At 42.1% G+C, this 24760-nt stretch overlaps 3 protein-coding genes across 5 annotated transcripts in view; 2 read left to right on the forward strand and 1 right to left on the reverse strand.

Annotated features, from left to right (window-relative positions):
- Positions 1-20364, reverse strand: part of sirt6 (sirtuin 6) — a 372587-nt gene extending 352223 nt beyond the window's left edge. For all 3 annotated transcript variants that reach the window (XR_013933822.1, XR_013933823.1, XM_080439142.1), the window contains exons 1-5: positions 20183-20364; positions 17889-18016; positions 12142-12324; positions 5565-5624; positions 865-960 (exon numbers count right to left, since the gene is read on the reverse strand). Coding sequence is in view for 1 of the 3 variants with exons in the window: in XM_080439142.1 (XP_080295268.1) it covers positions 865-960; positions 5565-5624; positions 12142-12324; positions 17889-18016; positions 20183-20248 (533 nt within the window). In the remaining 2 variants the exon portion in view is untranslated. The remainder of the gene's footprint in view (positions 1-864; positions 961-5564; positions 5625-12141; positions 12325-17888; positions 18017-20182) is intronic.
- Positions 20365-22682: 2318 nt separating this feature from the next.
- Positions 22683-23306, forward strand: LOC308092968 (histone H1-like; the record flags this gene model as incomplete). The annotated part of the gene is made up of 1 exon (XM_080439149.1): positions 22683-23306. One exon carries the CDS (start codon positions 22683-22685, stop codon positions 23304-23306), a length of 624 nt encoding a protein of 207 aa, XP_080295275.1.
- An 895-nt stretch (positions 23307-24201) lies between these two features.
- On the forward strand, positions 24202-24513 carry LOC308093003 (histone H4; the record flags this gene model as incomplete). Its single annotated transcript, XM_080439188.1, has 1 exon — positions 24202-24513. The coding sequence occupies one exon, from the start codon at positions 24202-24204 to the stop codon at positions 24511-24513; it is 312 nt and encodes a 103-aa protein (XP_080295314.1).
- Between the last annotated feature and the right edge of the window lie 247 nt (positions 24514-24760).

A 24760-nucleotide genomic window follows, 5' to 3' on the forward strand; every position in this document is an offset into this window, starting at 1 on the left:
ATTTCCCCCCCATCAATCAGGCGTCTCTTCTCAAGAACAGGGGGAGGTTTAAGTAAGAAGAATTTAAGGAAAGGATTGTGAACGATACAAAGGTTTTTCTACCCGGCAACTAACTGCCCCTATCGGGTAGACATAGGCCTATGTCACAATTATTACATAATTATTTGAGATAGTCACAATTATGTTTTGCATAATCGTCATAATAATTTCCATGTTGAAACACTTTCATACATTTAAAAAGAAAAAGCAGAAATAGCAGATCTACACGCTTACAAACAACAAGCTTGTAGATCAGCTATTTCAGCTTTTTTTTAAAGTATAAAATTATTAAATATGTCAGTAATTTCTTCGTATATTTAAGTTACTAGAGGTTCGGGCAAGAGTTTGTCACTAAATAATAACTGCAGTACATTGGGTCGATTGGTTGAGGACATAAGGATATGTTATCTGCAGGTTTGCAGTCCTCTAGAACGCACCATGCAGAGTAACAATATTGATATCCGATATGATAATTGCTGTTATGGCCGATAACCGACATAAACCAATGTCGATATGATCTCATTCTGTATTAACCCATTAAGACCTGAGGTTATTCTTTAAAATGTTTTCTAAATCCTAACAATTAAAAAAAAAAAATAGCATATCTACAAGCTCATAGCGCGGCACTCTGCAGCCTTTGTAGTCACAAAAGGCTGTTTCTCCAGGCTTCTTTTCCTTTTTGCTTTCAACATAAATAAAACATCGGCAAAAAACGTTACATTATTTTTATATCGGTTCGATACCGATATTGCATTTTAAGGCCAACATCGGCCGATACCGATATGATGTCCGATTAATTATCCATCCCTATATGGATTATGTTACCTGCAGGTTCGCAGGCCTCTGGAACGCACCACGTCACAGTGGCGTCCGGTGGGTTTCAGCCCCATCACTCCGATCACCGTCTCTCTCACATACTGCCTGTAAAATAGGGGTGCACACAGTTAATCAAACTCAGCGACTGAATCGACTGTGCAAGGGATAATCAATGTGATTAGACCTTGACGCGTAGCGGAAGGGTCCAATCACTCTGAAGGGGTTTATTTTGGGAACCACTGCCGTACATACTAGATGTTCAGGTCACACATGTGTTTGTGATGCCCGTCCGACCACCCAGTGCTGGAAGAAGTTTATTTTTTTTTGCTTAATGTGTGCAAATCTTTGAATGTATATTTTTCACGACCCGTTTCGAGCTTGCAGATCTGCTACTTTTGAATTTGAATCCTGAAAATTGGATGTATCAGATTTCCACCCAACAGAGACGATATTAAAAAGTAGAGCGCGACACACACACACACACACACACACACACACACACACACACACACACACACACACACACACACACACACACACACACACACACACACACACACACACACACACACACACACACACACACACACACACACACACACACACACACACACACACACACACACACACACACACACACACACACACACACACACACACACACACACACACACACCCCCCCCCCCATGCTGGATAACGGCTGCAAGCGAGGCTCGCTGAAAGCGGATCAAATCCCCAGGCAGGCGAAGGGACTTTGCCACATTTTTGGAACAAAAATAATCAACCACCCGCCGGTTTTTCCGAGCACTAAAGTGATAACACTGATTGCTGCCAACTCCTCCGACAGACAAAATGTGTGCAAGCCTCCCCTAAAGAACCACTTAACACCTTGTTATGGCGTGAAGTGAACACACCTTCAAAACGCTTTGAAGTTGACAAACTCAGGTTTTACGGACACACTCCTGCATTTTGTATGAGACGGTTGATTGCATTGGTATCATAGGACCACAATGGAAACAAGTCGCCAGGACATTTCGTGTTATATGTTTAGCCTTAAAGGGGATATGTCACTCTCAAACATGTTTGGGGTCATTTTATCGTCTACTCAAGCTTTTGAGAGCACCCCCAGACAGTTTTTAAGTTGCTTGATTCAGTATTTAGATATTTGAGATTCATTTTATCAGACACGTCACACGCCCCCTTCCTGTACAAACCCATTGTAACTTCAAACTCCATTTTAACCACGATCGATTCATCAAAAACACCCGTCCTTGGTTCTTCTGGTGACTCATACTGCCTTCCTAATACGTGAGGGGGCCGTGTTTTTTTAATTACTTTTTTCATTCATTTCTTTTTTTTTTATTGAATTTTTTTCATTTTCCCCAAAAGTTATTAAAAAAATCAATGAAAAACTTAAATGACAAACCACGGCCCCCTGACACATTAGAAGGACAATATCAGTCACCAGTTTTATGTTGATACTTGTGTCGTTTTTATGTGAAATCACACTTTGTGTGCTGCAGTTGAACCTAGGGTTAGACGAGTGTGTCGTTGCATTAATCCAGTCGAGTGTCTACTCATTTTATTGGGCCGTGTCTGAAGTTTGAAAAGGCCACTTGTTTTAATACATTTGTGCACGGTCTGCATCTTCAGGTCATATTAAAGCTGGAGACACACATGGGATCCACTAAGATGCTGCCATGTGAAGAGAAAGAAGGGTTCCCTCTGGCCATCCCTGCAGGATAACAAGACCCCCGGGCCATTAGCCTTTGTTTACAGACCAGCATTTTAAAGCATTTTTCCAAGTGTGCTTCTCTTGACCACTCTGACAAAATCAATAAGGATTTGAATAATTAAAACATTGCCTGGCTCTCTGAAATTATAGCAACTATAGCACTGCTAACAAAACCTAACATCAAACAAACAAAAATGTGACTTACTGTAAGCCTCCGTTAAACTTAGTTGACTGTCAGGGTCGCGCGTCGAAAAGAGCCGATCTACAAGCTACAGAACGCATTGCGGCGCAACCCGTTCTGTAGCGTGTGAATCTATAACACAAAGTGCTTCATTGTGTATGTAACGCCCGGGATTTGAACCCGGGTCTCCCGCGTGGAAAGCCTCCACTAGCCTAAAGGGGAATTCCCCTCTGGCCGGTAGGGCTGTCACGATTATGCATTTTACTTTTTGTCGAATAATTGTCATACAAATAATTGCGATTAACGATTTAATTGTGTGGCTTTTAGGCCTTGTAAACAAAAGTTGTACAGGGTAGATGACACAAACTTAAATACACAAATAAATGACTGACAATGACCGATAGCAATAATCAAAAATAAATAATGTATTATGGCCAAAAGACATATTTAATATTTTAAAAGTATATGTCTCGCTAGGGCACGCCCTCACTAGCCAACACACAAGAGGAGGTTGAATGAACTGAAACCAGCGCTTCCCAAAACAACAGGTTTGGGGATCGGTTGGGAATTGATTAAAACGAAACAGGCACCTGTGTGTGCAGTCTCTCAATGTTGTTTGTAAACAAATAATTGGTCTATAGAAAGTCAGTGAAGCGTATGCTGTGCATTGATTCCACCTTGTACGTCTCCTTGCTTGGGAATAGACATATAGTTAGTGTTATAGTGCTTGGTGTGAATAATCCTTAACATTATCAAGGTGAGTCTGGGGCCAATAAAGCTCATTAGCATGCTAAGATCATCATGGTTTCATTACTTTTGCAATCAATGATTTAATTGTGTTTTTGGCATTGAACATTGGAACATATGAATGATATTTTTTATTTTGTTTGCCTTGCAGGCTTCATAATCAAACAATCCATGGTGGCAGCTATGACAAATAAATAAAATATAAGTAAATGACTGACATATTTAATGATGTTATACTTTACATATATATATGTTTTTTTTAACCCTTTAAGACCGGGAAAGCATATCTGTGTCATTTTAAGATTTCTTTGGCTATTAAAAAATAGCAGATATACAAGTTCATAGAGCGGCACTCGGTGCCGCGCTATGAACTTGTAGATCTGCTACTTTTTGAAAAATCGTGGAAAATGAGTGCAAATTCTGGGGGTCCCTGGAACAAAATATTTTGATATGGGGGTCCACGGCCAAATGCATATAATTTTTGACAACCATCATATTATAGAAACATACGTTTTTTTTTTCAAATAACTGTTTAGAAGACATTTGTAGAATCCCAAGAAGCAAAGATTTCAGTCACAAATGTTATTTTCCCAAAAAATAGCAGATATACAAGCTCATAGCGCGGCATCTGCTATTTTTGAATAGCCCAAAGAAATCTAAAAATGACAGATGCGTTCCCGGTATGAATTGGTTAAATAGCGGAGATAGCTGATCTACATGCTTATAGATCAGCTATTTCAGATTTTGTTATTTGAAAATGTATTGCGATTACACGATTTGTGTAATTGTGACAGGACTAATCTTATGTTTTGTTTTTGTCTTGTTCGGCTCAGACAGCCGCAGGGAAGAATCTCTTCCTAAGCCTTTGGCCAGGGGCTGATCGCAGAGCACTGGTTGCGGGTGGACAATACATTACGTGAGGACAATATAAATTTGGAGCGTCTCTTATTTCCATTGTGTGAAGTCAAAGTCCACTAGCTTTTTTTGTTGGTGGTCCGCTATCACTGTCAGTGTTGCCATGTCTGCTTATTATAAGCGACTTTGGGATGTTTTTTCGTTAAGGTCGTTTGTGAATATTGGTAGTTGTGGGTCGTGTTTTTTTTTGGGCTCGTTTCTTGTTAACAATCCGGCACAGGAACCAGATTTGGGTGAAGCTTCCTGTGCTTCTAATGACAGGGGAAGAAGAGGAGGGGGGAGACCAGAGGGGGGGCACGCCAGTCACTCCCCTTATACTGGACTTGACTTATCCACACCACAGGCCCTCCCTGCAAGACAGTAGGCTATACCCTGTCATACAACCTTCTCCCATAATAAATAACACCTCTCCCATATACAATCCTGATGTAAATACTGCCCAAGACCAGTCCCGCCATACCCGGGCGTCTCCTCTGAAAACATCATTTTTTTCTACAACCATGGGAAGCCCTCCACGAGTTATACAGAGAGGGGGCAGAGCTCACATTACCACGATCCTAGTCAAAGGAGAGAGGCAGCAAGGTCCCATTACCAGGAGAAGTCCCATCTCCCCTAGAGTACAGAATAGAACTAATAGAGACACCCCCCATCGTCGCACTGCGGTTGGAACAACCATGGACGGCCAGAAGTGATGAGTGCACAGGGCCCACTGACCGCACACTGTTTAAGTGTCATCAGAAGGTGAAGCTAGCCTGATCAATCGGCCTTAAGGTTTTTTACAATGCTTACATACACATGTTTTCTGTATACCCAATTTCACCTCCAGTTCCATTCGTTGTACATAAATGGGCCACCAGAGACTGTTTTCTACGAACACGGACACTGGTGTAAATGACCAAGTGTCCGTCTTGGGTTTCCCCTCACCCTTTCGATACACCAAGATGCCTATGGCTCAACTACATGTCCTGTAGTCCCCTATTACCCCCCCCACCCCCTCTCTCCTCCTTCTCACGTTTCTCCACTTGATGACATGAACCAGTGGTTTTCAACCTTTTTTTCATATCAAGGACCATTATTGAGTTTATGTGCGTGTGCATGAGTGGGACAGGATGTCCGTGCGTACGTACGTACCTGCCACATTTCTCACATTCCTCTACGAACATGTTTCCATGGAGCTCTGCCAGCAGGTCCCTAGAGGAGAGAAACACACCAGGGGAGGGAGGGGTATGAAAGAAACCGTAGTAATTTAAGACAGTTATTCTCAAAATGGTCAGGGGTCCTCGGAAGGGGTTCTAAGGGGGTCCCCAGCAAAATGTGACCTGAGGCCGATTCTACAAATGCCTTCTAAAATCAGTAGTTTTCACACTTTCTAGATTAAAAAAAATAGCAGATGTACAAGCACGCTGTGAGCTTGTGCTATTTTTGAATATCCGACGCAAAGATCTAAAATGACACAGATGCTTTCCCGGTTTTAATGGGTTAATATAGCATCACAATCAGTTGAACCACTTTTATCTATATTTTATTCTTTGGCTATTCAAAAATTGCTGATCTACAAGCTCACAAAAAGCGTCGCAATTGTGAGCTTGTAGATCGGATATTTTGCATCTACATTTTTGATCTACAAGCTCAAAACTATGCAGCGCGTTGTGAGCCTTGTAGATCGGCAATTTCCAGATATTTAGTGTAGAGTGAAAATAGGAGGGGGTCTAGTATAGAGCTCTGGGGGACCCCCCCGGTCGACTAAGTGTTAACGCGTCCAGCAAGCAATGGTGGAAAGTAACTAAGTACATTTACTCAAGTACTGTAGTAAAATTATGCCATATTTTTACTTTCCAATTTTAAATACTTTTACTTCTACTCCACTACATCTCAAAGGCAAATATTGCAGTTTTACCCCACTACAATTATTTGACAGCTTTATAGATACTAGTTACTTTGCAGATTTGGATTATGAAGACAAAACATACATTAACCTTCTAAGCCCTATTTTGTACTTCAGCTATTTGAAAACAGCTGAATAGCTGACATTTCAGGCTTGTAGATCTGCTATTTTCAAAACCATTGTATACATTTTGAAACCTGAAATGGGACCTTCTGCATAATGAGTACTTTTACTTTTGGTACTTTTTGTACAATTTGATGCCAAAATTGCCAATACATTTCTACTTTTGCAAGTAAAAAGTGAATACAGAACTATTACTTGCAACAGAGCATTTCTATATTGTGGTATTGGTACTTTTACGTAAAGGGATAGTTCACCCAAAAAAATAACTTATTTTCTATCAATTACACACCCCATGAAGCCTTGAAATCATGGAGATTTTTGTGTTTTTGTCGCATTCCTAAGCCAATACTTTGATGACCGGCGGAAATTTGCTAATGTCTCCGGTAGGAGACTCAAAGTTGACACTTTGAGTCTCCTACCGGAGCCGCCGCCGGTCATCAAATTATTGGCTTTTTGTTTTGGCAAAAACATAAAAAAATCAACATGAATTCAAGTTTCCAGTCTGGAAAAGAAGCTTTGTCTGGAAACGTACTCAGTTAGATGCTTTACTGAACGTCACTTAATCCATTAAGACTGGCATCGAGTGCAGCACTATGAGCTTGTAGATCTGCAATTTTTTTGAAGAAAAATAGAATCGTGAAAATGTGTGCAATTCTTTGAATATACATATTTTTTAAAGTGAACATTTGTTTAACTCAAATGAAATCTTTGCTTCTGGGGGGTCCCTGGAACAAAATATCTTACAAATGTTCGCTTTAAAAATATATATATTCAAAGATTTGCACACATTTTCACAATTCTTTTAAAATAGCAGATCTACAAGCTCATAGAAGAAATCTAAAATGACGGGGTTCCCGGGTTGAATGGGTTAAGGGGGCTAGCATGTCGTCGGGACCACCTCTCCTGCCTTTGATCTCATTCAAAGGCAGTTCATTTTGGTTCTGCCGGCACCACCTGTTCTTCAAAGGGTTTTTGGCTGTGCTCGACTGGACTGACTTGCTTTGAACTTGTTGTTTGGGGGGGGGGGGTTAATTGGCATAACGAACTAAACTCTGAGCGAAAAAGGGTACAAAAAAATTGGCTACTCAAAATGTTTACTTCCAAGTAAAACCTGATAGATATTCCAAGCATTCACGTTTACAGCAAATACAGGAGAAGAGTCGTGTGGCTGGCTGCATCATTTTGAAATTTCACTTCATTCCTCGGTGCCATTTCATGGCTGTCGTGTGGAAACCTTGCATGTCCAAAACCATCACTTTTCAGGACACAGAAAAAAAGAACCTGGGATCTGGGACATGAAGAATGGAGATACAAGGTTTCTGCCCAACAACAACGACGACGACGCGGCAAACGTGGGTCAATGGGTCAATGGGTCTTGATGGTGATAACAACATAAACGTATGCAGAGCAGGGCCTTGGGCCTGACCGACGGAATGCAGCAGATAAATTGCTTCCACTGTATTATTATGCATGGAATCATTATAATATTGTTGGCCCCAGACCTCCACATAAAAAAAGTATTTTGTTTCAGGGACCCCCCAGAAGCAAAGATTTGAGTTACAAATGTTCGCTTAAAAAGAAATATATATATACCGTAATTTTCGGACTATAAGCCGCGACCTTTTTCCCATTTTTGGACCCTGCGGCTTATATAACGGTGCGGCTAATCTATGGATTTTTACAGCTAACGGCCACTAGGGGACCTTCTAAATCTATGGATTTTACAGGTTACAGTCCACCACTATATAAATAAAGTTTATTATTATTATTATTATCTAATGTTGACCCCCCCCAACCCCCCCGGGGCTCCGCTCCGATCCCCCCCGCCCCCCGCGCACCTCTCGGTCCGCACACCGCTCAGAAAAAAGAAAAGAAAAGTATTTTGTTGCGTGTCTAAATCACTTTCTCTTTTATCCCAAATGCGTCCCAATCAGTACCCGCCATAGAGCCAAGGCAGGCGGCCGCCTGCCCAACTAAAATCTAGCATCCCCTAGAAAATAAAGTAAAAGACTGAAAAACAGGCAGTGAAAGAAATCCAAAGAGAATAGTGGCCGTCGGACCTCCTCGTCCATTCACGCGGGCAGGCAGCCAATCACTACCGTATCCATTCAGCAGAGCGACGTCGCCTATAGTGATGCAAATGTATGCCTTTATCTTCATGGGGTGCCAGGTGTGGGGGTCTGGGCCATCACCTGTACTCACCTGGCATAAAAGGGGCTCTGAGAGCAGCTTGAGCCATTAAACTACAACATGAAGAGACCACCGCTGAATAATTGACTGATTGATTATACTTGCATATTGTTTTTATTAACGTTTTTCAGTTTGTAGTCATTGTAGTGTTGTTGTTAACTTGTTTACCCCGAGATTTCCCCCCGACATTTTCCCCCGAGTCCGAGAGGGGGGTAGGTAGAGAAAAAAATCTCGTCTGCCCTAAATGTTATTTCTGGGAACGCCACTGGTCCCAATCAGTCTAAAGAGCCTTGATGGACAGCTAGGCCTACTATGTTGCAAAAGACGCCATCTAAGTTTCCCTTTTATGTAGGCATTGTATTTTTTAATAAGACGGACAATAATAAATCCTGTGGGTTAATGATTAATCACCAGGTTCGAGAGAGCAGTGGTGGAAAAAGTAGTCACATTGTTTAGTCTTATCCAACGATAACAAAATATTCTAGTTTTGGGTCTGAGAGTCTAAATCTCATCAATGGTGGGATCCGTGGCTTAAATGTGGAATAAATAATGGACCTTGATATGAAAAAGGTTGAAAACCAATGGCCTAGAGGAGAGGGGATGAGAGGGGAGAATGAGTGAGGAAGAGACGGACAAAAACGACAGTGTTTGTCTCTAGTAGTCTACACCCTCCCCAATAACGGTTAGGGTTGGCAGTGACAGGGACTATACAGTACATAATATCGTCTCTGTCGGGTGGAAACCTCATAGAGCTTGTAGATCTACTTTTGTTGTTTCTGTGTGACGCTGTAGGATGATGAAGATAAGAAGGGCATTCATTTACACCACTGCGAGAGAGAGGCTCGCCGCTCGCGTCGCAAAAGCCAGTGTTGTTAATTCAGCCAAAATCATTTGCGTTTCAAATCGTATTGTTTGATCGGATGGTGATATAACTTAACAGTCACAAGGTATTTATAAACATACATGTGTGGATGACGGTGACGGAGAATTTTAATGAAGTCTTGATCAGGACGTGCTGCGCACTTCTGTGTTGCTCGCACAGACAATGTGTTAGCCCGTACAACATGTGGCGCGCGGCCACGACCGCGGTCCACGCTCTGCTCTTACTTTTTATTACTGATTTTATGTTAAAACTAAATGTTAAAAAAGGATTGATCAAGTGATATTACTCAAACAGAGAACATAACCTCTCCAGAATCATACTCAGCAAAGTTTCACAGCGTGCTGGTTAGAAGTGCTGCATTGAACTGCTGGAGTGGAGTACTGGAATGGAGTGCTTTGATCGGAGCGTTTGATCGGCATTTTCGCTGCGATGCGATCTCCATTTTTTAGCTGTTGTTAATCGGATCGCGGCATCTCTACTTGTTTGTTGAAATGTTAATAAATGGGAGCTTTCCCAAACAGCCATCTCTTCCCCAACAGTCCCCTCTGTGCACGAACCCTTACATATGGTAATTAAATATTAAAACACCCGCGGCTTATAGTCCAGTGCGGCTTATATATGTACAAATCATTCAATTTAGCTGCTGCGGCTTATATTCAGGTGCGCCTTATAGTGCGAAAATTATGGTATACTCAAAGATTTGCACACATTTTCACGACTTAAAAAAAAAATACATATATATTTGAATTTGAATCCTGAAAAGTAACAGTTTTGGACATAAGAGGGTTTCCAACCGACAGAGACAATATGTATAGAGCATTGGTTCTCTATGTGGGGTCCGGGGACCCCCAGGGGTCCTTGGGAGGGTACCAGGGGGTCCGCAGCAAAAATTAGCTAATATAGCGTCACAATCATTTTAACCACTTTAACCATATTTTATACTTTGGATATTAAAAAAATAGCAGATATACAAGCAGCCAAATACATATCATGTTGGGAGTCCTCGACATCAAATGGTTTGAGAACCACTGGCATAGAGAGCATGGCCGTATCTAGGAGGAGGTGAAAGGACACATATGTGGGGAACAGTGCTACGGAACGCATGATGCCATCAATACATATTCATGGACCTCCGGGGGTCAAAGACTAACGAAGCGAAATGAGTCATCATCTCGCATGAGCCATAATTATCATACGAGATGTATTATATGAATGTGAAATAAATTCACTCTTCCCGTCTGGTCTCCAAATAATGATACGCTGTGTAATGCGCAGTGTTCATTTATCACTCTGAGAGTCACCTGCTTATGAGCAACTTACAGCGTTATTGTTTTCTAATGATATTTCGGTGATGATTTATTCATTTGCATCTACCATCATATTGTCTCTGTCGGGTAGAAACCTCATATGTCCGATTTTTCTTTTTTTGTATGAATACATTTACATTTTCTCCAATCTGTATGGTAGACTAGAGTATGTCAACACAATATAACTTATACAATGAGGTGGTTATATTTTCTCTCCCTGCTCCTCTACTGAGACATTTAGATCGTGTCAAAGGTCATGTCTCACCTAGACACAAGATCTGACATAAATAAATTACCCGGTGGTCAAGATTCAATTTATCCCCTGAGCAAGCAAAATTATATGTATTGCCGCGGACCCCCATCTCAAATATTTTGTTCCAGGGACCCCGAGAAGCAAAGATTTGAGTAAGAAATGTTCGCTTTGAAAAAAGTATATATGCAAAGATTTGCACAATTTTCACGATTCTTCCAAAAATAGCAGATCTACAAGCTCATAGCGCGGCACCTATGAGCTTGTAGATCTGCTATTTTTGAATAGCCAAAGAAATCTTAAGTGACACAGATGCGTTCCAGGTCTTAATGGGTTAAAATACGGAGATAGGAGGTTTCTGCCCGATACACACACGTTGAATAAGTCAATTATCTAATAATTAACACAACGGGTGTTTTACAGCGTTTTATTAAAACAGATTACGTTGAGTGCCAGAGATCTCACCGTTTGTAACGCTGTGCTGTTTATAGCTGTGGACTCCACTGGGAGCACCCACACGCAAACAATGGATGCGTGCACGACGATCGATGGTCCTGGCTAACGCCTGGAACAAAAACATCTCTCACACGAGTCGCCATTACAGAGTAATCGCCCATCGAAAATGACTTGTTTTCCCCAATGTAAAAAGTTAAGGAGATACAGAGGTTTTTTATAAAGGAGATAGAACGGGAGCGGACGGGGAGCCATGTTTTTTGGCACGGTGATCCAGCTGTCCCTTCCTTCTCAGAGTCACCGTGAGTGATTCCAGAGCTGCGCTAGCCCCCCCCCCTTTTGGAAAAAAACAAAAAGACTGATAAGACGGTTTTTACCATGTTTGGCACCCGATGTGTTAAAGTAAGTAGGTCGGAGAGGCTTATTGTCGGTATCAGCCGAGAACGCAGCTGATACCCCGTTACAAATGCACTAGACCCCTGGGAGATGTGTGGTAAATACTACGTTTTGTGAAAAACGTATGTTGCTATAGTTAAAATCTAAACTGACAGATGCTTTCCCGGTTTTAATGGCTTTTAACAGTGAGCGATGGATGGATGGATGGAGGCCCTACCTACCTGGGGAAGCCGGAGCGAACATGTAGGCCGTCGACATTCTGGCTGACCAGGTACTTGAGGTATCCGGCCCTCTGCAGCCCCAGCAGGGCCATGTGAGTCTGGCTGGGCCTGGCGTCTTCGAACGTGGTGTCAAAGTGCGGCATTTCACCTTTCTCCTCCAAGGTCCACACGCCTTTGGGTCCCCTGCGGAAGAAAAAAAACACGAAAATCGTACATACCTAAATAAAAGAAACAAATGAATCCCTCTTCTTTTTATTGTCTCTTCTAGAGTTGTTCCGATACCGCTACCAGTATCGGAAAAGCTGCCGATACTGACTAAAATGCCGGCATTGGTATTGGCCAGTCTATGGCAGTTTATGGCATTCCGATACCACATAATTTATCAAATGATGATATTTCATTTACAGTCATATTTTGAATGCTTGAGTTGACTAGAGGTTCGGGCCGAGCTTCAGTTGACTAGAGGTTCGGGCCACACGTCTAGAGTTAACCTGCATTGCAGGTGGCGACAAGACACATATTGGATAGGCAACCCGCTTTTGACAAATTAGTCGTCGGCAAACACATCGTCTGACATGTAAGCCTTAAGAGTGGGGCAGGGGTGTACTGTAGATGTTTTAGCTAGTGGAGCGCTACGCCATGTGCACGCACATACACTATATAGTCTTTGGTGTGACCCGGCAGGGGAATCGAACCCCTGACCTTCCAGTCTCAGGGCAGACTCTCTAAGCAAATGTTGGCTTGGAATGTTTGCCCCCCAGAATAGGCATGCTAGGGTTCATTTAAGTGCATTCACTTGAGTAAGTACACTCCACTCCACCACTGAACATGACAAAAGGCAGGGTTGCTGTGAGGACACACTAGAACGTATCTTTAAGCTCCAGGAGCAGCAGCAGCCAGCAGGGGAAATTCATTCTGCTTATCTAATCTAAGTAGTAATATATAAAAACATGCCCTCTGCAACAACTGTCTCATCTTATCCATTCTCTTTGAAGTGCGACCACAGCATCAGTCAGTGTCTGTCTCTCACACACACACACACACACGGTACGATGTTACAACGCACATGGTTACTCATCCGATTGTGTGACCTGCCTCCACTGCAGGTGGCGACAGGACACATATTTGTCGGCACACACATCGTCTGACATGTAAGCCTAGTAAGAGTGGGCAGGGGTGTACTGTGGATGTTTTAGCTAGTGGAGCGCTACGCCACGTGCTCGCTTTCTCGCATACACGCGCACGTGAGCGATCGCGATTGAAATAACCTCTTTAATATTTAGGCCTATTTATTAACCCACAATATACTGTATATCAAATGTTAGTCTATTTACTTGCATACTGGGGACAATACAGTGTTGTCATATGCATTTGCCTTGTAGACGTCACCTCTGTGAATTAATTAGTTCATGAATCCATCAGCCACTGTTATCCAACTCTTTGACTGGTTCAGACAGAACATCTGCCTATATACACCTACAGTAGGCTACGTGCATGTGAGGGCGTGTGTGCACCTTCAGAGTGCTTCGCTCCGCCGGCAGAAAATGTTGAAAAGGTGTTTATCATTATAAAATTTCAAGTGGTGAGTCTTGGATGTCTGACAGACGATTAGATGGGGCTGTTGTAGGCCTCCCGTTTAGTGCCATCTCCAGTTGCAACGTGACCAGCGGTGGAAGCAGTACTCACATTTTGGACTTAAAAGTAGCAGTACAAAAGAAGCGGCATCAAAATATACTTACAAGTAACAAAAAGCAAAAGTACTCAATATGCAGGATGTCTTATTTCAGAATTGTAATATGTCATCGTTGTTGGACTAATATTATTGATCATCAACCACTTCTGCCCCATTTCATACTTTCAACTATTCAAAAACAGCTGATCACATTGCGAGGCATTGTGAGCTATTTTAGAAAAATGTGTAAGACTTTTGATTAATAATCGGAATAGTTATGAAGTAACTAAAGGGCTGTGTCCACGCAGCAATGTTTTTTTTTTAGATGCCAGTCTGCCATGCACTTCTATGATAAAGACGTGCTGTTGCGCTCCTCTTTCCAGCGCCCGGGCATCGCACAGTCTTTTGCCAGAACACCCTGGGCGCTTCAAGCAAACAATATTTCACCTTTTGGAGAGGAGCGGTCATTTACGATCCGACGTTGAATCGTCACCACAACCATGAAAAGTCCTTGTTTACGTTATTGCATTTAGGCTAGTTGTGCTATAATAATAGCTGACACAGATGACAGGACATTCGAGCACAGCAACTGGTTGATAGGTCTGAAAGTTGCGGGCATCAAAAAAACACTGCGTGAGATGTAGTGGAGTAAAAATATTAAGTATCACGGAATGGTGGTAAATGTACCGCAAAACAGTTACCACTTAAACCATCTAGTGTCAGTGACACAAACTTCAGTTACAACTGTGCTCGGATCGCCTTGTTCCATCCACACCAACTCTCTTCGCCAAAAATAGCCAATCTACAAGCTCAACCCTGTAAGTAAGTAGGCCTTGCGGCCCATATAGGGCAGGAGCCTATCTCCTGTTTCTGTAGCATGAGGCAGCTTCATGTCCACCCCCCTGGACATAGTATGTCACAAGGACTTGCCCCCAATCCAACCCTTGATGCATTGCTGAGTGCCAAGCGGGGAGGCATTAGGTCCCATTTGTATAGTCTTTGGCGGCAGGGGAATCGAACCCCGACCTCCCAGTCTCAGGGCAGACTATCTGAAGCAATTGCTGGCGAATGTTTCCCGCCAGAATAGGCATGCTAGGGTTCATTTAAGTGCATTCACTTGAGTAAATGCACTCCACTCCACCACTGAACATGAAAAGAGGCAGGGTTGCTGTGAGGACACACTAGAACGTATCTTTATGCTCCAGGGGCAGCAGCCAGGCAGCAGGGGAAATGCATTCTGTCAATCTAAATTGACAATCTTAAAGGAAAATTCATGCCCTCTGCAACAACTGACTCATCTTATGCATTCTCTTTGAAGTGCCACCACACACACACATCAGTCAGTGTCACTGTCTCACACACACACACACACACACACACACACACACACACACACACACACACACACACACACACACACACACACACACACACACACACACACACACACACACACACACACACACACACACACACACACACACACACACACACACACACACACACACACACCAGGGGATCGATTATACTGGAGATAAATATTCTGTGACTACTTGAAAAAGGTATAAGAAATTTGAAAAATTGCTGGCATAGTTCACAATTATTTTTTTATTTCATTGGCACTGAATGAGTTAAATTTCAAGGACCCCCAGTTTAATATGTATAATATGTATATATCTTTTTTTTCAATCTCTGGGACCCCAATCTACACAGCAAAGTCCTGTGTTAATTTAACTGAGTGTACAAATGGAACCTAATGGAACTGTACCGGTCCATTTGGTTCCATTCATACACTCTCAGAATTACAGACAAGTAAGGGTCCATTTATAGTTGAAGAAACAAAGAGTTATCAATGTGAACATTATTGTAAATGCCATAATAAAATGTGTCTCTGTCAAACAGAGAGGCTGTGAGCCTCTGTTGCCTTCAACATGCTGCTACGACTGTACTGCAACACACTGCAACATGGTGGACACTGCCCTCCAGTGGACAAGGAGCCACATCACACTACAATAACTGGTGGAGAAATCCCTGATAAGCTGACAAAAACCTTATATTAGTCAAGTCATAATTGTTTGTATTTTATACAACAAGCGCAGACTCAAAGTGCTTTCCAATAAAAAACAGAAAATCACCTTATTTTCTAGTCTAGTGTTTTCAGTTGTGAACTACAGCCATATTGTACGTGCATTACAATAAATTAACTAGTATAATAAGCAATACGTCGAGCCCAGAGGAAATTACCGATCTGCAAGCGCAGACTCAAAGTGCTTTCAAACAAAAACTGGAATGATGTCAATGACAAAAAATACATACGAAGGTGAGTACATTTAAAAACAATAAAAAGTGCTTTAACCCATTTAGACCTGAGGCCGAAGTTTTCTGAAAAAATTACCAAAACAATATGTTGCTATATAATGTACATAGCAACAGGAACCCCAAAAGGGGTTTCCGTCCTGAAAAGTATAGTTACAAATAGGGGTTCCTGCCTAAAATGGGTTAAAATCAACTCTTTCTTTCACTGAGAGCCAGTGAAGATAAGTTAAAATAGGAGTGATGTGTTACAACAAACTTTTTGGTTTTAGCTAAAGCTCTGGCAGCAGCTTTTGTGCAACACCTCTGTCAGCAATGTATGCTCTTCAAATGAAAAGCTAATATTTTTGTCAAGAAGCCATAGAGTTTCAATATTGGTTATGGCCTCGTTTGAAATCCGCCTCTCCTTTTTAAATGTACATGACCTACAAATGTGTTTAACCCATTCAAATTAAGTTTAGACTCTTAGTAAGTCTGCAACACTCTAGGCACCAACCATCTGCATCACAATGAGGTTCTAAAACACCAGTTTACAACTGACACTAGTGTAACCGAGTTAAAAGTTAATTTAGAATTTGTCTTCTATTGAGCAGCACCAGCCAATATTTGTATATATTATATATACACTGGTGCTGTGACCCGGCTCAGTGTAACGGATACCACTTGGTAGACAATGACGAGAGCAGGAACCACGTTTGACAGTTTATTCTGTAGGAAACAGACAAATAACACAATATTTGTCTTTGGATGGGCACTGCATATCATCAGACTTTCCTCAGCAGAGGAGGAAATCTACCTAGGCACCTACGGCAACACAACTAGGACATACAGTGCGATATGCAGTGAACCAGAGAATACTACAGTATAAACACTAGTTTGAACCAACAAATATTGGCTGGTGCTGCTCAATAGTGGACAAATTCTAAATTAACTTTTAACTCTGTTACACTAGCTGCTGCTTATAATTTCACACGTACATGAACACGTACGCGTATGAAAGATACTCATAGTCAGAGCTACTACAGGGGAGTCTCTAAATCTTTGTGTGATTGGATTTTTTTTTTGCATTAACCCCTTGAACCCTAGAATCCCTTTTGTGAGAGAAACATTAGCGGAAAATAGCACATCTTCGAGTTTGAATATCTGAAGAGGAGGTATGGTGTAAAAGAGCAGACAAGAAAAGATAATGTGCAAACAAACAACATTAATTGACAAAACACTGATGACAGTGCTGTCAAACAAGTCTATGAAGCTCAGAAGCTGTCTATGAAATCTATGAAAAAGTTTAACCTGCAACATAATATGTAGTGGGGGTCCCTGCTTCATTTCTCTCTCAGTGAAGGGGTCCTTGGCTGGAAAACATTGAAGACCCCTACCCACTACCCACACTTCCCTATAGGGCTCCCATTTACCATTAATAATTTCTATATATATATATTTTTTAAAGCAAAGATTCCAGATATACATGCTCTCATCGCGTCGCATCGTGATCTGTTGTGAGCATGTAGATTAGCTATGTTCGCTATTTTTGAACAAAGAAGTATTACTCTGTAATCATACTAAATCGGTTATGAAAATGATTTCAATGTTTTTCGTGTCATTTCGTTGAGAGAGATATATATATATATATATATATATATATATATACACATTTTGATTCATGAAAAATATTTACTGACAGAATGATGGCTGGTCAAAAAATAATGTATGGTTGCAGTCCCCTGGTGTTTCACCTGAAGACATGTATGCCTGCTGAACTCACCTGAAGTCAGGTATGCCTGCTGCGGTGCTGATGCCAGCTCCAGAATGAACCACCAAGTACTGGGACTCTTTGATCAACTGGGCAAGACTCTCTGCCTTTTCCTTCACTGCTTCAGGGCCATCAAACACCTGACACAAGAGGAGATAGGACAGACAGGACAAGAGGAAAAATGGGACAAGAGGAAAGACAGGGACAAGAGGAAAGACGGGACAAGAGGAAAGATGGGGAGAAGAGGAAAGACAGAGACAGGACAAGAGGAAACACAGGGAAAGAGGAAAGACAGAGATGATACATTTTAATATAATAATTAAACAGCTGACACAAACAGCATGTTGGGAACAAGAGGAAAGAGGAGAGAATTCCGCAGCATGGAGAGTGACTGACACTCCTAGACTAATGTCTGAGTTTTGGTGTTGTTGTCGTTTTGGTAGACAGGGATGTTTTTGAGGCTACCAAAACAAACAGTGAGAAGTGAGAACACCCAAATACCTAGCCCCTTTCGGGACCCTGTTTACCTTTTTTATATTTGGGAAGGCGGTATCCAGGGTCCCTTGTCGCTCAAAACACACTCTCTCGTACTGGCGGCTACCACTGTCTGGTCTCGGGCTAATAGCTCGTCGCTTAGAAGTTGCAGAGATTTCTCAAAGGTACCAACAAGAGCAATACTAACGGTGCCAGAAAGCTGCATTAATCCGCACGGATCGACGATGCCGTTTAACATTTTTAATAATTTAGTAAAACTTAAGCTCCTCTCTCACACTTGTGATTGTCATGCAAGCATGTAGGAGCTCGCCAATCAGAGGCAGTAACGTAGGACCTTAGAGTTATGCGTAGGACGCGCAGCTTGTCAGTCACCGCGGGGAGGCCGGACATGGGCAGTGGAGCAGAGTGTGAGAGAGGAGCTTAAGTTTTACTAAATTATTAAAAATGTTAAACGGCATCGCCGATCCGTGCGGATTAATGCAGCTTTCTGGCGCGTTAGTATTGCTCTTGTTGGTACCTTTGAGAAATCTCTGCAACTTCTAAGCGACGAGCTATTAGCCCGAGACCAGACAGTGGTAGCCGCGAGTACGAGAGAGTGTGTTTTGAGCGACAAGGGACCCTGGATACCGCCTTCCCAAATATAAAAAAGGTAAACAGGGGGGTAAAAAAGGGGCTACCAAATACCGTGAGAGGCAATTCATTTCTGCAGGTAAACACTCTCCACCACACTACTCCAGTGTGTTTCTGCAGGTAAACATCACCACACTACTCCAGTGTGTTTCTGCAGGTAAACACCACCACACTACTCCAGTGTGTTTCTGCAGGTAAACATCACCACACTACTCCAGTCAGTGTGTTTCTGCAGGTAAACACCACCACACTACTCCAGTGTGTTTCTGCAGGTAAACACTACCACACTACTCCAGTGTGTTTCTGCAGGTAAACATCACCACACTACTCCAGTGTGTTTCTACATGTGAACACCACCACACTACTCCAGTGTGTTTCTGCAGGTAAACATCACCACACTACTCCAGTGTGTTTCTGCAGGTAAACATCACCACACTACTCCAGTGTGTTTCTACATGTGAACACCACCACACTACTCCAGTGTGTTTCTGCAGGTAAACATCACCACACTACTCCAGTGTGTTTCTGCAGGTAAACATCACCACACTACTCCAGTGTGTTTCTACATGTGAACACCACCACACTACTCCAGTGTGTTTCTGCAGGTAAACATCACCACACTACTCCAGTGTGTTTCTGCAGGTAAACATCACCACACTACTCCAGTGTGTTTCTGCAGGTAAACACCACCACACTACTCCAGTGTGTTTCTGCCATAGGTTTCTGCAGGTAAACATCACCACACTACTCCAGTGGCTGATAACAGATGCTATAGAGGAAATTGGTGGGATATATATATATATAGTTGTGTAAACACAGGGCAAAGCAGGCCACTTATGGGAGAAGTGAACCTGAGCACACATTATGACTGATCAGTCATTATCAGTGAATAAGTAATGAATACTGAATACTAAGTGAATACTATACTTAGTCAAAGGCATCCCACCAGAAAATCACCTTTCCACAGTCTAATGTTTGTTTGAACTACAACCACATTCACATTGTACGTGCATTACAATACAATACATTAACTAGTATAATAAGCCATTCATGGTCGCGCCCCCGAAAATAGCCGATCTGCAAGCTCGCAACGCGTCGCACGAGCTTGCAGATCTGCTATTTTGGTGGCTTTTTAGCAGCTAGCTAACCGGGGCTAACATCATTGAGCTTCTAAACGTTACCTCTGGGAGTCCACAGACACCTTTGTCCGCGTAAGGAGACAGTCCAGCGGCGTAGTTCACTGACATGGCGGCGGCCCCGGTATGTTTTTACACACTCTAAACTTGCTAATGTAGATAATAGTATGACACAAATGATTCACGTTTAGCCTCAAGCAGCAGTTACTCCTCTTCAGCCATCTAACTGGTCCGTCCTGTTTAGATGACGTCATCAACAAGCGACGACGAAAGCAAATGACAAGCGGGAAAATGAATTCATTGTTTTTTTTTTAATGAGAACAACGCAAATATATCGGCGCTTTTAGGCATGATAAACAACATGTCAACTGCTATAAAGTAGTTTAAACAGACACATTAATTGTATGAAATGTTGTCATACCATCACACACAAAAACGATCTTAAATTAAATGATATTAATCATTAAAGCTTAGCTTTTAGCTAGTCATCACACAGTATTTTATTTCCTTTCCCTCCTCTTTTAGGCGTGTGTGTGTATGTGTGTTTTATAACCACTAGATGGCAGTGTTTTACTAGAGAAGAAACACGTTTGGCATTAGAGTAGAGGGGTCTACAACCACTGTCATGATACAGGATTTATAGGTGATACTGACAGGATTCTGACCATAATAAGAATACATTTTATTTGTAATAATAATACTAGCTATATACACAGCTAAGAAAAATAACACACATGGCATCACTGAGTCCATCTAGGCAAAAGCCTTGTTAAAAAGAAAGGTTTTTAGTCCCTTTTAAAAGCGTCAATGTACTGTGGTGCTCTCAGATGGTCAGGGAGGGCATTCCACAGCCGAGGAGCAGCTGAGCAGAAGGCCCGGTCCCCCATGGTGCGGAGCTTCGTCTTGTGGGGTTTGAGTGTACACTGAGGGTGACCATGATACTGACTTAACACTTCAATAGTGAGACACAGCTGATTGTTTTTAATTGGCCATGATGAGCCATATTTGTCACTTAAGACTGTATGTAACCAGTAACACTGATGAAGGCCTGCGTGCTGCAGCGCGTCTATTGGGTTGACTGCTGATGCGGATCATAAACGTTATTAAAAAAGACTATTCTACAGAGAGTGCAAATTGTTTCTTCTCTATATGAAACTGACATGACACTGACTGACTGACCATGATTCTGACCATGGTGCTACTAACATGATACTAACCATGATACTGACATGTTATACTGACACTAACATGATACTGACATGATACTAACCATGATACTGACCATAACTAACCATGATACTGACCATGATGAATAACAATAATAACACTCAAGATATGTTTTGTCTCACACCCTTTGAATTTTTAACCATATTTTGCATAATACAATAATGTTGGCTTGGCTACAAACTGAACAACTGAACTCAAATTACACAAGAGATGTGTGACAGACACAAATTTATCAATTAACAGTTTTCTTTATATTACATCTATAATTTGATTTAATTAGAACTTAGACCAAAAATAAATCAATAATATTGCTGAATTATTTGGTAACATGGCATGATATATTAAGTTTATGATTTAAGTGGTTAGTAAAACCTTAGACATAAGTAGTCCATAAAAGACATGCTAATCTTCACTTATGTTGTCCTCATGTGACACCACAAAAAAGCAAACACTCTAAATGTTGAAAATGATTGTAAGTTACTATGTATAAGCATATAAAAAAAAATAATAATAATATCTAAACACCAATTTTAGTCAACTAATTCATGCCAATATACAACATCATGTTCCAAAGTCACACAACATCTTCACAGTGTTATCAATGGTAATGCATGGAAGGACGAAGGAGTGTGTGTGTGTCAGTATGTATTTCATAATCAAATACAGATACCAACGTTGTTTGAAGGCGTTTCGTGTTCTGTAGTTTGATCACAGTAAGGTATTTGTCCACACATAGACCAAGTATTCCAACAGCTGTCATCTGTCAATGGAAGTCGGGATCAACTCCACCATCATGCTGCCATCAACTGGAGTGTGTTTACTGGGGTCTGAAAACCTTCTATTTATAGCTAAACGGATGGCAAAACAAGAATATAGTTCATGGTATTGCCTCGCCAGGTATGTCTGCTAAGAGAATTATGAGTATTGTTGTTAATGTAACATATTTTAAAATGTTTTAGAAGAAAAATGACAGAGGAATCACTATGCTTGGACCATGGTTGGGTGATGTTTTGAGCATATCACTTAAAACAAGTGCACTGTTTTCACCTCAGATATATTAATAACAAAAAGGCACATGTGAGCTAACTGGACAGCTCTTTGTCGCATTTCATAACATACACCGTAGTTTGTTATAACTAGTTTTTATCGAGGAGAAAACACAAGTGGCACATTTAGCCAACTAGACAAGAGGAGCTGTGTGTGTGTTGACTCTACATGGTTCTCATGTGGTGTTTAAGTCCAGCCCCTTCAGTGCATTCATCATCAGTCTGTAAAACTTTACTGTAGAGAACTGAACTACTATCTGAGAAGGAAAACTATGGCAGAAGTCGCACCAGCTCCAGCTCCGGCCCCGGCCAAGGCCGCCAAGAAGAAGGCAGCTCCTCGACCCAAGAAGGCCGGCCCTAGCGTCGCTGAGCTCGTCGTCAAGGCCGTGTCCGCCTCCAAGGAGCGGAGCGGTGTGTCCCTCGCTGCGGTCAAGAAAGCTCTGGCTGCCGGCGGCTACGATGTTGAGAAGAACAAGGCCCGCGTCAAGATCGCCGTCAAGAGCCTGGTCGTTAAAGGCACCCTGGTCCAGCTCAAAGGCACCGGTGCATCTGGCTCTTTCAAGGTGAACAAGAAGGCTGAAGCGGTGAAGAAGCCTGCTGCTAAGAAAGCAGTTAAAGCCAAGAAGCCTGCCGCCGCCAAGAAACCCGCTGCGGCTAAGAAGCCCAAAAAGGCGGCAGCAAAGGAGCCCGTTGCCGCCAAGAAATCGCCGAAGAAAGCCAAGAAGCCTGCCGCCAAGAAAGTGGCAGCCAAAAGCCCGAAGAAGGCCACTAAGCCCGTTGCCGCCAAGAAATCGCCCAAGAAAGTGGCCAAGAAGCCCGTAGCAGCCAAGAAAGCGCCAGCCAAGAAGGTTGCCAAACCCAAGGCAGCCAAGAAGGCCGCTCCCAAGAAGAAGTAAATTGTGATCCATCTATACCCACAAAAGGCTCTTTTAAGAGCCAACCACATCATTTTATAAGAGTTTCCTAATTTTTACACGAGCACTGGAAAAATAACCTGTGCGTGTTAATACACAGATACCACAAACGAATAGTTCATAACAAATTGTGCTCAATGATGTTCATAACACATTGTAGTTAAACATCGCAGCCGCCCTGGGTTGTAATCCGACCATTTTTGCTGCATATGTAGGCCTACTTTCCTCCCGTCTGCTAGTTCCTCTCACTGGACGCTTGCAAAATAACATTAACTAGTGTCATTGAGCATGGAGATATTTCACACAATGTGTGAAATAAATATACATGTGTGTCACGTATTTATATTGTTCAAAAATCTGATAAATTGTATATATGAACCCTTTGGTCCACCTCTACATAATTAAAAAAAAAATTATCTCATTGTGCAGTTAATGGGAAATGTCATATTACTCAAATAAGCGAGACACTATTCGTATAATCGTATTAATGCTTTATTGATTAAATACTTAAGTTTATCTAGTTATGGTTATGTGACAATACAATGTAGAACCTTGTGAGTGAAATAAAGACCCATAGCAAATGATGTTACAAATTTAAGAACAAAACTTGGAAATAAATTATTGGATTGACAAGGTTATTATAAGGGTAGAGTTGACTAGCAATATTACTGTAAACTTGGGGCATTGGGGATGGGATAATAGTCATGAGTGTGTGTGTGCATGCGTGCGTGTGTGCGTGCGTGTGTGTTTGGGTGGGAGGGGCGGGTTGGCAAGGTCTGCCTGTCCTCCCCTACGTCCTCAGAACACAAATAAATACACAAGGCTTGGTAGTTCGAAGTCATTCACATTCACACTCGAATCTTCAACTAAACAAAAAATGTCTGGACGAGGGAAAGGAGGAAAAGGCCTGGGAAAAGGAGGCGCCAAGCGTCATCGTAAAGTGCTTCGTGATAACATCCAGGGCATCACCAAGCCCGCTATCCGCCGTCTGGCCCGCCGTGGTGGTGTGAAGCGTATCTCCGGTCTGATCTACGAGGAGACCCGCGGCGTCCTCAAGGTTTTCCTGGAGAACGTGATCCGTGACGCAGTCACTTACACCGAGCATGCCAAGAGAAAGACCGTGACCGCCATGGATGTTGTCTATGCTCTGAAGAGACAGGGACGCACTCTGTACGGCTTCGGAGGTTAAATTCACTAACTTTATCTACCAACAACCCAAAGGCTCTTTTAAGAGCCGCCCACAGTTTTTATTTTAAGAGTTTCCTCTGCTAATTCTTGAATGCTGCCAGGGTCACAGGTTCTCTATTTTGGCTTTCTAAGAGCAGAATCATGTTTACACTATCAATTAATTAAATAATATCAATCAGCCTGACGAGCTAGATTCGGGTACAGACATGAGAACATCAACCTGAAAGGGTTAATATCAATATTGGCTT

This window comes from Gymnoscopelus braueri (assembly GCF_963280865.1).
Source record: "Gymnoscopelus braueri genome assembly, chromosome: 10".
Taxonomy (NCBI): Eukaryota; Metazoa; Chordata; class Actinopteri; order Myctophiformes; family Myctophidae; genus Gymnoscopelus; species Gymnoscopelus braueri.